Here is a 13,533-nt window from a genome sequence, read left to right as displayed (position 1 = left end):
GCGCAGTAGTAAATTTAGCTTATTGGTAAATACTTTAGATCGGTGTTTCCCAAGCAGAGATCCTCCAGCTGCTGGAAAACTACAACTCCAAGCATGCCCGGACAACCAAAGGCTGTCCGGGCATGCTGGGAGTTGTAGTTTTGCAACAGCTGGGGGTGATGTAAAGTTTTCTCCAATCTTTGGAAAACGCCATGCGCATGCGCGAGTTCACGCTAATTGCGTAATGTCTGCGTAATGTCACGCATGCGCATTAGTTCTAGCGTAGATGGTGCGTATGGTGTTTTTCACAGATTGGAAAATACCTGCGCATGATTCTCAGAAAACTAAGAGCGCATGCGCAGCTTTCCTCCGCTACGCAGTTAGCGTAGCGAGGCTAGCGTAAGTTAGCTAGAGTAGGTTGCGTAGTGTAGAAGACGGGGAGAGGGAAACAAGCGTAGGGTTAGCGTAGTGTAACATTAGTGTAGCATAGCTAGCTTAGATTGTAACGTAGTTAGCGTAGTTTAGGTTTTATAGTGAAAGGAGGTAGGTTATAGGTTTTAAAGTAAAGAGACTACAACTCCCAGCATGCCCAAGCATGCTGAAAGTTGTAGTTTTGTATGTTTTACAGTGAAGGGACCATAACTCCCAGCATGCCCAGCTAAAGGCTGTCCAGGCAGGATGGGAGTTGTAGTTTTACACAGGTATAGAGTAGTTAGCGTAGTGTTAGCGCAATTTTAGCATAGTTAGTGTAGCATTAGCGCAATTTTTATGTATTTAGTGTAGCTTAGTGTTAGCGCAATTTTAGCATATTTAGTGTAGTGTAGGCGCAGTTTTAGCATATTTAGTGTAGTGTTGTGGAAGCGCAGTTTTAGCGTATTTAGTGTAGCTTAGTGTTAGCGCAGTTTTAGCGTATTTAGTGCAGCTTACTGTTAGCGCAGTTTTAGCGTATTTAGTGTAACTTACTGTTAGCGCAGTTTTAGCGTAGCTTAGTGTTAGCGAAGTTTAGCCTATTTAGCGTAGTTTAGTGTTAGTGCAGGTTAAGCGTAGCGTAGTGTTAGTGCAGTTTTAGCATAGCTTAGTGTTAGCGCAGTTTTAGCGTATTTAGTGTAGTGTTAGCACAGTTTTAGTGTATTTAGCGTAGCTTACTGTTAGCGCAGTTTTAGCATATTTAGCGTATCTTAGTGTTAGCGCAGATTTAGCGTATTTAGCGTAGCTTAGTGTTAGCGCAGGTTTAGCGTATTTAGCATAGTTTAGTGTTAGTGCAGGTTTAGCGTATTTAGCGTAGTGTTAGTGCAGTTTTAGCATAGCTTAGTGTTAGCGCAGTTTTAGCGTATTTAGCATAGCTCAGTGTTAGCGCAGTTTTAGCGTACTTAGTGTAGCTTAGTGTTAGCGCAGTTTTAGCATATTTAGTGTAGTGTTAGCGCAGTTTTAGCGTATTTAGTGTAGTGTTGGCGCAGTTTTAGCGTATTTAGTGTAGCGTAGTGTTAGCGCAGTTTTAGCGTATTTAGTGTAGTGTAATGTTAGCGCAGTTTTAGAGTATTTAGTGTAGTGTAGTGTTAGTGTAGTTTTAGTGTAGCGTAGTGTAAGCGCAGTTTTAGCGTATTTAGTGTAGTGTTAGCGCAGTTTTAGTGTAGCTTAGTGTTAGTGCAGTTTTAGCGTATTTAGTGTAGTGTTGTGTTAGCGTAGTTTTAGCGTATTTAGTGTAGTGTAGCGTAGTGTTAGTGCAGTTTTAGCGTATTTAGTGTAGTGTACTGTTAGCGCAGTTTTAGTGTAGCTTAGTGTTAGCACAGTTTTAGCGTATTTAGTGTAGTGTAGTTTTAGCATATTTAGTCTGGGCTTAACGTTAGCCCCAAAAACAGCTAGCGCTAACCCCCAATTATTACCCCGGTACCCACCACCACAGGGTATGGCGCTCTTGGGCCTGGGCGGTAACAGGCTGGTGCTATTTAGTCTGGGGAGGGCCCGTAACAATGGTCCTCGCCCACCCTGGTAACATCAGACTGTTGCTGTTTGGTTGGTATTTGGTTGAAAATGAAAAGACGGGGAACCCCCCCCCCCCCTTTTTTTTTTTTTGTTAAAAAAAAAACATGTGTGGTTCCCCGTCTTTACATTTTCAGCCAAATTCCAACCAAACAGCAACAGCCTGACGTTACCAGGGTGAGCGAGGACCATCGCTACTGGCCCTCCCCAGCCTAAATAACGCCAGCCTGTTACCGCCTAGGCCCAAGAGCGCCATATTTGGCGCTCTGGGCCTGTTGGTATCGGCTCTTCCCGGTACCCCTGTGGCAGTGGGTACCGGGGTAATAATTGGGGGTTAGCGCTAGCTGTTTTTGGGGCTAACGCTAAGCCCAGACTTAGTAATGGACTCCATCTACAAGACAGCTTCCACTACTAAGCCTGTAAAGAAATAATAAAAAAAAAAGCACACACAAGTTAAAACAATTTTATTAGGAAAAACACTCCCCCACAGCCCTCATTAACCATTTTATTAAAACAAAAGAAAAAATGCAGGTTATGGTCGTAGTCCACCGAATCCAACTTAGTCCTCCACATTCACGTATCTGAAACGTGAAGAAAAACACAAAATAATGGGTAAGTACATTTTTGGGGGATCTTTCCCTGGAGAGCCTAACTTACCACTCCCGTTCCAGCTCCGTCATCTTCCTGCGATGCTACACGTCCAGTGACTGAGCAGGAACGGAGGTGGGTAAGTGGCCTTCTGATCACTGTATAGGGCTGGATACTGCATTAACGTAGCAGAGCGCAACTGACTCTGCTACTTTAACGTACAAGGACGTACTCGCCTCTGCTACATTAACGTAGCAGAGCCCAATGGCCTCTGTTACTTTAATGTAGCAGAGCGCAAGTGCCTCTGCTACTTTTGAAAAACTACAACTTCCATCCTGCCCGGACGACCTTTGGTTCTCTAGGCATGGTGGGAGTTGTAGCCCCTTCACTTTAGAACTAAGCTAAGCTATACTCTCTAAACTACGCTTTATCTGCCTGTAAAACTAAGTTACCGTATTTATCGGCGTATAACACGCAATTTTTAGGCTAAAATTTTTAGCCTAAAGTCTGTGTGCGTGTTATACGCCTATACCCCCCCAGGAAAGGCAGGGGGAGAGAGGCCGTCGCTGCCCGCTTCTCTCCCCCTGCCTTTCCTGGGGTCTAGAGCGCTGCTGTCGGCCCTTTTCACCCCCTGGTTATCGGCGCCGCTGCCCGTTCTGTCCCCCTGACTATCGGTGCCGGCGCCGATAGCCAGGGGGAGAGAAGCGGCGCCGACAGCCAGGAGGAGAGAAGGGGCAGCGGCGCCGGCAATGGGTGCCTCCCCCCATCCCCGGTGGCATAATTACCTGAGTCGGGTCCGCGCTGCTCCAGGCCTCCGTCGTTGCTATGCGCTGCGCGGCGCATGACGTCAGAGCGCCGCACCGTGCATAGAAACGACGCTGGTCCCCAGCGTCGTTGCTATGCACGGCGCGGCGCTCTGACGTCATGCGCCGCGCCGTTCAGCGCATAGCAACGACGGAGGCCTGGAGCAGCGGAGCAGCGCGGACCCGAGCAGCGCGGACCCGACTCAGGCCTGGAGCAGCGCGGACCCGACTCAGGTAATTATGCCACCGGGGATGTGGGGGCAGCGGCGCCGGCAATGGGTGCCGCTGCCCCTCCTCTCCCCCTGGCTGTCGGCGCCGCTTCTCTCCCCCTGGCTATCGGCGCCAGCACCGATAGTCAGGGGGACAGAACGGGCAGCGGCGCCGATAACCAGGGGGTGAAAAGGGCCGACAGCAGCGCTCTAGACCCCAGGAAAGGCAGGGGGAGAGAAGCGGGCAGCGACGGCCTCTCTCCCCCTGCCGTCGCTGCCCGCTTCTCTCCCCCTGCCTTTCCTGGGGGTATATCGGGGTATACACGCGCACATACGCACCCTCATTTTATCATGGATATTTGGGTAAAAAACTTTTTTTTACCCAAATATCCTTGGTAAAATGAGGGTGCGTGTTATAGGCCGGTGCATGGTATACCCCGATAAATACGGTAGCTGACTACACCTGCGTACAACTACGCTAACTATGCTAAAACTGCACTAACACTACGCTGCACCTACTACTCTAAGACTGCGCTAACAGTACGCTACGCTAAATACGCAAAAAAACTGCGCTAACACTAAGCTACGCTAAATACGCTAAAACTGCGCTAACAGTAAGCTACGCTAAATACGCTAAACCTGCGCTAACAGTAAGCTACAACTGCGCTAACTGTGCTAACACTACACTAAATAAGCTAAAACTGTGCTAACACTACACTAAATACGCTAAAACTGCGCTAACACTATGCTACGCTTAATACACTAAAACTGCGCTTACACTAAATTAAATACGCTAAAACTGCACTAACACTAAGCTACACTAAATACACTAAAACTGCGCTAACACTACACTACACTAAATACACAAAAACTGTGCTAACACTACATTAAATACGCTAAAACTGCGCTAACACTACACTACACTAAATACGCTAAAACTGCGCTAACACTACACTACACTAAATGCACTAAAACTGCGCTAATACTACACAAAATACGCTAAAACTACGCTAACACAATACAACACTACACTAAATACGCTAAAACTGCGCTAACACTATGCTACACTAAATATGTTAAAATTGCGCTAACACTACGCTAACTACTCTATACCTGTGTAAAACTACAACTCCCAGCATGCCTGGAAAGCCTTTAGCTGTCTGGGCATGCTGAGAGATGTGGTCCCTTCAATGTAATATAAGCTAAACTAGAACTCCCAGCATGCCTTTTGTAGTCTCTTCTAAACCTATACCCTACCTCCTTTCCCTATTAATCCTAAACTACGCTAAATTAAAACCTACGCTAGGTACACTACACTAATATAAATCTATGGTAAGCCTAAGGCTACACTACGCTACCCACTAACTACGCTACGCTAATTTCCACGGCTATGGTAAGAGATAAGCTATTATTGTAAGCCTATGATCTAAAGAAGTGTTTCTCAACCTGAGTGCCTCCAGCTGTTGCAAAACTACAAATACCAGCATACCCGGACAGCCGAAGGCTGACCGGGCATGCTGGGAGTTGTAGTTTTGCAACAGCTGGAGGCACCCTGTTTGGGAAACACTGATCTAAAGTATTTTCCAATAAGCTAAACTACTGCGCATGCGCAGGTTTACGTTACTAACGTAGCCTACAAATAGCGTAGACTCGCGCATGCGTATGGCACTTTTCACGGCTTGGAAAATACTTTACGTGTGATTGGAAAATCACCTACGTTGGCCAGCGTAGTGCTGCGCATGCGCTCTTAGTTTTCTACGAGTCGTAGAAAACTTTACATCACCGGTCCTACCACACAGCACATTCCCTCTTCTAGCAACAGATTCCTCATACACTAAGCCACCAGCCTTTGTACCATTCATTATAAAGCAGACACACGGAAGTTTTATTACCCCTTCACTATCGACAATTCCAGCGGAAGTATACACTGATAGTGAAAGAAAGCACGTGACTGTCAAATGCGCTTAATCTAATTGGTCGACTGGCTTAGTCATATGACTCCAGCTTCCCGGTGATTTTAGGCATTATTCTGACGGAGAAACGTCTTTCAGTATGGAGTTCTGCACAGCTAATTGGTATCCTATGGGTGACGTGTATTATCGGTGAGTGCAGGGCTGCTGGGGCAATGCTTGCGCTTCAGTATAAAGTCCAGGACAGGATGTATAGGTAGGGTGACTACATTTCCTAACTGCCATTCAGGGACACTTACTTACGCAGGCCCCCCCCCCCCCCTTTAGACAGCGGTGGCAGCAGGGCCCCCCTGTAGACAGCGGTGGCAGCAGGGCCCCCCTGTAGACAGCGGCGGCAGCAAGGCCCCCCTGTAGACATTAGCAGCAGCAGCAGCAGGGCCCCCTGTAGACATTAGCAGCAGCAGCAGCAGGGCCCCCTGTAGACATTAGCAGCAGCAGCAGCAGGGCCCCCCTGTAGACATTAGCAGCAGCAGCAGGGCCCCCCTGTAGACATTAGCAGCAGCAGCAGGGCCCCACTGTAGACATTAGCAGCAGCAGCAGGGCCCCCCTGTAGACATTAGCAGCAGCAGCAGCAGGGCCCCCCTGTAGACATTAGCAGCAGCAGCAGGGCCCCCCTGTAGACATTAGCAGCAGCAGGGCCCCCCTGTAGACATTAGCAGCAGCAGCAGCAGGGCCCCCCTGTAGACATTAGCAGCAGCAGCAGCAGGGCCCCCCTGTAGACATTAGCAGCAGCAGCAGGGCCCCCCTGTAGACATTAGCAGCAGCAGCAGCAGGGCCCCCCTGTAGACATTAGCAGCAGCAGCAGCAGGGCCCCCCTGTAGACATTAGCAGCAGCAGCAGCAGGGCCCCCCTGTAGACATTAGCAGCAGCAGCAGGGCCCCCCTGTAGACATTAGCAGCAGCAGCAGGGCCCCCCTGTAGACATTAGCAGCAGCAGCAGGGCCCCCCTGTAGACATTAGCAGCAGCAGCAGGGCCCCCCGTAGACATTAGCAGCAGCAGCAGGGCCCCCCGTAGACATTAGCCGCAGCAGCAGGGCCCCCCTGTAGACATTAGCAGCAGCAGCAGGGCCCCCCGTAGACATTAGCAGCAGCAGCAGGGCCCCCCGTAGACATTAGCCGCAGCAGCAGGGCCCCCCTGTAGACATTAGCAGCAGCAGCAGGGCCCCCCTGTAGACATTAGCAGCAGCAGCAGCAGGGCCCCCCTGTAGACATTAGCAGCAGCAGGGCCCCCCTGTAGACATTAGCAGCAGCAGGGCCCCCCTGTAGACATTAGCAGCAGCAGGGCCCCCCTGTAGACATTAGCAGCAGCAGGGCCCCCCTGTAGACATTAGCAGCAGCAGGGCCCCCCTGTAGACATTAGCAGCAGCAGCAGGGCCCCCCTGTAGACATTAGCAGCAGCAGCAGGGCCCCCCTGTAGACATTAGCAGCAGCAGCAGGCCCCCCTGTAGACATTAGCAGCAGCAGCAGGGCCCCCCTGTAGACATTAGCAGCAGCAGCAGGGCCCCCCTGTAGACATTAGCAGCAGCAGCAGCAGGGCCCCCCTGTAGACATTAGCAGCAGCAGCAGCAGCAGGGCCCCCCTGTAGACATTAGCAGCAGCAGGGCCCCCCTGTAGACATTAGCAGCAGCAGGGCCCCCCTGTAGACATTAGCAGCAGCAGGGCCCCCCTGTAGACATTAGCAGCAGCAGGGCCCCCCTGTAGACATTAGCAGCAGCAGCAGCAGGGCCCCCCTGTAGACATTAGCAGCAGCAGCAGGGTCCCCCTGTAGACATTAGCAGCAGCAGGGCCCCCCTGTAGACATTAGCAGCAGCAGGGCCCCCCTGTAGACATTAGCAGCAGCAGCAGCAGCAGGGCCCCCCTGTAGACATTAGCAGCAGCAGCAGGGCCCCCCTGTAGACATTAGCAGCAGCAGCAGCAGCGCCCCCCTGGAGACATTAGCAGCAGCACACAGCTCACCTGCGGCTGTCCTCCGTCGGGTGCTACCGCTCCACTGCCCCGTTCTTCCGTCCTCCCGGTCCGCATGATTGTGTCCTATGGAGGAGCATGTGACATATACGTCACTCCGCTTCCTCCGTAGCATTACGCTGGGCGCAGGGGAGGAGGCGGAGTGACGTGTGTGTCACATGCTCCTCCATGGAAGACTATGAAGTGGACGGGAGGACTGGGCAGCAGAGCGGCAGCAAGTATCGGACATGGTATCGGGGACATTAAACGAGTCCCCCATACCATTTAAATGGCGGACGGCGGCTCACGGGCTCAGATCATTCTGGGACACTGCATTGTCCCGGAATGAAGGTGACCGGGACAGACTCTCCAAATGCGGGACTGTCCCGGGCGATCCGGGACACGTGGTCACCCTATGTATAGGAAACATATAAAACTATTTTGTTCTTCAATCAGCATGATTTTGTCGTCTGCATATTGCACCACACACTCCCATCAGTACCTTCTACAGCTGATGAGGTGACTGGCGACTGCGTTTTACAATTGAGCTGAAAAACAGTGGTAGACATAATTAATCAAGTATATGCTGCGCTGTACAGTGGTCACTCAACATACGATGGTAATCTGTTCCAAATGGACCATCGTTTGTTGAAACCATCGCATGTTGAGGGATCCGTGCAATGTAAAGTATAGGACAGTGGTCTACAAACTGCGGACCTCCAGATGTTGCAAAACTACAACACCCAGCATGCCCCGACAGCGTTGGCTGTCCGGGTATGCTGGGTGTTGTAGTTTTGCAACATCTGGAGGTCCGCAGGTTGTAGACCACTGTTAGAGGAAGTTGTACTCACCTGTCCCCGCCGCTCCGGATCGTCACCGCTGCCCTTGATGTCCCCTTCCATCGCGGTCGCCGTTTTCCCGAAGCTCCGGCAAGTCCACTGCTTACCCTGCATCCGCGCTCTCCATCGCCGCCATCATGTCGCTCCGCACGCCGCTCCTATTGGATGATGGGACGGCGTGGGCAGCGACGTGATGGCGTCGATGGAGAGCGCCGACGATGCAGAGGATCCCGAAGAGGACACGCCGGAGCCCCGAGCACAGGTGAGTGACCATCACTGGAGCTCACGGGGCACCGTAAATGGCTGCACCCGTATATGCCCGTAATTCCTTACGGACGTTATACGGTGACGGGACATCTGCATGCAGTAATTTTTCCGCCACGATGTCCCATCACTATATAACGTCCGTAAGGAATTACGGGCATATACGGGTTCAAACGGGCAGTTCCAAAACCCCATAGGCTGCAATGCGATTTAGTCGCTGCCGTTAGGGTTTTGTAACGGCTAGTTTTCCATGATATAGTGACGGAACTTCTGACGGAAGTTCCTAAACGGAACAATAATATAGTGTTAAAGGAGCCTAAGGAGTTAAATGGTGATGCTATTAACTCCGCAGCCTGTACAGTAAACAGCGGTGTACAGTGCACCACTGTTCACTATATAGGAGCCCTGAACAGAGTCCCTGCTCTAAAAGGGATTTTCAGTTTAAAGGGGTACTCCGGCGCTAAAACATCTTATCCCCTATCCAAAGGATAGGGCATAAGATGCCTGATCGCGGGGGTCACACCACGGGGGACCCCCGTAATCTTTCGTGCAGCACGCCGTTATTATCAGCCCCGGAGCATGTTTGCTCTCGGTCTGATGACTGGCAATCATGGGGCCGGAGTATTGTGACATCACGCTCCCTCCCATAGGCTTGCATTGAGGGGACGGAGTGTGATGTCAGACTGGGCGGAGCCGTGACGTGACAATACTCCGGCCCCGTGATTGCCAGTGAACATGCTTCGGGGGCTGATGGTAACAGGGTGCTGCTTGAAAGATCACGGGGGTCCTCATCGGCGGGACCCCTGCGATCAGGCATCTTATCGCCTATCTTTAAGACCCCTTAAAGATCAGAAGGCTCCTGAGCTGGGAAAGCAATGTAAGCCTTCTACCAAGTCAGCCAAGAGGGAGTTAAGAGGCGATGCCGTTCATCACCCGTTACATCAGGGGTCTCAAACTGGCGGCCCTCCAGATGTTGCAAAACTTCAACTCCCAGCATGCCTGGACATGCCCAAACAGCCGTTTGCTGCAGCTGACAGCTGTCGGGCATGCTGGAAGTTGAAGTTTTGTAACATCTGGAGGGCCGCCAGTTTGAGACCCCTGCCTTACATCTTTTGTGGCCAGACACAAAGCAGTGATTTATTTATCTCCAATTCACAGAAGCAGCACTACCAGAGTGCATAGGTTTAGTTGCCCACAAACAAACAGTCTTGGTCCAGGACTCTTCAGATATAAAAGAAAAATATTTGCAGCACTCAAAGTTATGGTGTGAAAAAAAGTGGAGCTTTATTCCATCCAGAAAAGCGATGTTTCGGCTAGCTCACCCAGCCATTATCAAACAGTTTATACCGTTTGATAATGACTGGGTGAGCCAGCAGAAACGTCGCTTTTTTGGGATGGAAAAAGCTCCACTTTTTTTTTTTACCTAAACTTTGTCTGAGTGCTGCAAATATTTTTCATATATATATATATATATATATATATATATATATATATATATATATATATATATATATATATATATATATATATATTATGTGTTTCTATCCTAGATATACAAAATACTATTGGTATAGAAAAATGCCCCCATTCCTCCTCTATTCATCCTGATAGCATTAACAGAGTTAATAGAAGTGGAATGCACTTATCTATATTAAGGGTAGGGTCACATGTACAGGATCTTATGCATATTTGAAGCTGCGATTTCAATGAAAACTAATTGACTGAACACAGCTTCAAATAGTGCGCATCATATATGCAGGAGATCCTGTACATGTGACCCTACCCTAATAGTATTATACCTATATTTAAGGGGTGACAGAGGGGTGTACATGGGTGACAGAGGTGTAGAGGGGAAGGAGTTCAGTACCTGAAGCTGAGTAGTCCTCTTTGGATCCTGGCTCCATGCTCAGAAGCACCACACCTGCTCTTTCCCCATCATTTTGCTGGGGGACCAGGGAATATCGCCTGGAAATATGGGGATCGGAGCTGCAGCATATCCGTCCCGCAGCGTGTGCACCCAAGGCAAAAGCTAATTTTGCCGCCCCCTGGACTCCACCCTTTGGCACATCCCCACTTTACTTCTGGGTGACACACTGTAATGAACCCCCTCCTCGTGTAATCTCCTTACTACTGGGGTGACTGTCGGAAGTGTCAGAACACTTCTCAAACCCTGTGAGGCCCCCTGCATTCCTTCCAGAAAAATTTTAGTTTTCTAAGAAAGGTAGTACAAAGTTCAATCATGGTTGGAAATAGACATCATGGCGTCTTAAACCAACTTTATTCTCTGACACGACACACTGTAACAAACCCCTCACCTCATGTAATCTCCTGTTGGGGGGGGGGGGGGATAACTATTAGGGATCGGGGGGGGATAACTATTAGGGATCGACCGATTATCAGATTGGCCGATATTCACGATTTTGAACGTTATTGGTATCGGCATCTAACCTGCCGATAATGCGTCCTGCGCTGCTCTGCATGGCAAAACAAGGCATGCACACGTATTGCGGGACTTCAGGACCCTGAACTTCAGAGACTATTTTGTAATATTTGGCTCAGTGTGCAAATACGACCCCCCCCCTCCCTCATGTTAGCAGTGGCGGATCCAGGGCCGCCCTCCCCCCCCCCCCCCCCCCGAGATTTTTGCTCCTCCCTGACAGCTGACAGCATGGTGGAGCAGGAGCTGTCAGTTGTCCCGCTCCACCACTCCCTCACCTTTCTCGCACTCCATTCTTGCAGTGGGAGTGAGAGCCGCAGGGAAGCCATCCACGGCAGGCTGGCGCGATGACATCACATCATCGCGCCGGCGCTCGGAGATCACGTCCCCGCATCTCTCAATCACACTGCAAGAACAGAGCAGCGCGAGAAAGGTGACCACTGCTCGTGCGCTGTATGGACGGGCAAATTATAAGTGAGGGGGGCAAATTGTAAGTGAGGGGCACATGTCAGGGGGGCATTATATGTGAGGAACACAGGACATGGGGCATTATATGTGGGGATCACAGGACAGGGGGTATTATATATGAGGGGCACATGATGGGGGCATTATATGTGGAGGCACATGACAGCACCCGCATCATGTGCCCATATAATGCCCCGCTGACATGTGCCCCTGACTTATAATGCCCCCTGTCCGGTGCCCCTCACATATAATGCCCCATGTCCTGTGCCCCTCACATATAATGCCCCCTGAGGGGGCAGGACAGGGGGCATTATATGTGAGGGGCACAGGACATGGGGCATTATATGTGGGGGTCACAAGACAGGGGGGCATTTATGTTTATTTACCAATGAAAAAAAAGATTTACAAAAAAGCTAAACATTAACAATAAACTTGTTCATTTAACAGCAGATTTGTGTAGAAATTTTTTTTTCCCCAAAAATTATCGGCTATCTGCCTGAAAGTTCACAGGTTATCGGTATCGGCTCTAAAAAAAAAATCAATATCGGTCGATCCCTAATAACTATGCATCAAAATAATAGACTGTTTTATCTCAACTGCTGGATCAAGATAGGTAAGTACTACTTGGTGTTGTTTTCTTGCACTTATAAAAACTGGGATTAATATACAGCAATATTGTAAAATGGTAAAATGAATAAATATTGAAACAAAAATATTATTTGTGTGTGGTTGGAGGGGGGTGGGTGTCGCAATTTGTCGCTTTCATTTTTATTCAGTGTACTTCACCAAAAACAGATGTTGTTTTCATACTGTGGATCAATTATTGTATATATGGGGCAGTATGATGGCTCATTTTTTTGCGCCGTGATCTGGTTTCTCTGTAGCTTCTTTGTTTTGGTGGGACATTTTGATTACTTTTCATTCCTTTTGGAATTTTAATTTTTCTGGGATGTGATGTGACCAAAAATCTGCAATTTTGCTATTGGTTTGCTTTTATGCAGTTAATTGTACAGGATTAATAATGTTACATTTTAAGAGTTCTGATAATTCAACACTTGGCGATCTCAAATATGTAGGGAGTAATATGTAGGGATCTGTAATCTTGCAGACAGTTGGGGAGATTTTATCAAAACCTGTGCAGAGGAAAACTTGACCAGTTGCATATGGTAAGCAATCAGATTTTTGCTTTTAATGTTTCAGAGGCCTTTAAAAAAAAAAAATTAGGAAGCAATCTTAATTGGTTGCTATTGGCCTTTTACATTACCCTGTCTGTCTAGAGCCTAGTGAAGGTTTTTCTTTCCAGTAGGGGCTACGAATAGAACGGTGTTAGCAGTTAGACTCCCACCAATGTAGCATTTATTACCTGTCCACTAGATATGTGATAAAGGCTGGAATACCCTTTTAATCCATATTACAAAAAATAATTGCGGTAATATGTTCATAATGATTTTGTTTTTTTTTTCCTTCAGAAAATTTGATCTGTACCAAATGGAATGGAATATCAAAGAAGAGTTCAAAGATTGCCTTGTAGCTGTTGGCCCATATGGAGGACCAATAGGTACGTTTTAGATTTTATGTATATACACTGCTTATAGGACACAGGCAGAATACTCAATGACATCCAGTGACTTACAGGTAATGTCATCTCTAGTCATTCCTTTAAACCTTCATTTGGTTCATACTGCCGTGACTTCTCGCCTCTAAAGAGTTTCATACCCAGACATAATTGGTTCCTTACTTTTGAATCAGTGGCTCATCTTCTATATAAAGTAAATAGTGATTATAATCCTTCCACACTCTGTGACCCCCATATATACTGCCATATACTATACTTCCTGGAAACATCACTATACTTTAATTAACCCAAAAATGCATCAGATTATACTCTACAATAAATTAAATACCCCTACAATAAATTAAATATACTGTAAAATTTGTAAATATTTGAAAAGAAAGCCTAATACTCCATGATCTGTGTCAGCTGACATTATAGTATCTTCTTCTTAGGGTGGGTTCACATCTCGTTTTTTCCCATACGAGAGCGCATACGGCAGGG

At 48.5% G+C, this 13,533-nt stretch overlaps 1 protein-coding gene across 5 annotated transcripts in view; it reads left to right on the top strand.

Moving 5' to 3' along the window:
- The window catches only part of VPS16 (VPS16 core subunit of CORVET and HOPS complexes), a 309,167-nt gene that overhangs the window by 823 nt on the left and 294,811 nt on the right, over positions 1-13,533 (top strand). For 2 of the 5 annotated variants that reach the window (XM_056535465.1, XM_056535467.1), the window contains exon 2: positions 12,947-13,035. In XM_056535465.1, coding sequence (XP_056391440.1) covers positions 12,966-13,035 — 70 coding nt within the window. In that variant the 5' untranslated portion in view covers positions 12,947-12,965. Of the gene's footprint in view, positions 1-2,367; positions 2,572-5,214; positions 5,662-12,946; positions 13,036-13,533 lie in introns of those variants that run through there. The other 3 variants (XM_056535466.1, XR_008847136.1, XM_056535464.1) reach the window with 3 other exon arrangements.

Source organism: Hyla sarda, chromosome 8 (genome assembly GCF_029499605.1).
Source record: "Hyla sarda isolate aHylSar1 chromosome 8, aHylSar1.hap1, whole genome shotgun sequence".
Taxonomy (NCBI): domain Eukaryota; kingdom Metazoa; phylum Chordata; class Amphibia; order Anura; family Hylidae; genus Hyla; species Hyla sarda.
This window is presented reverse-complemented; position numbering and strand designations above follow the sequence as displayed.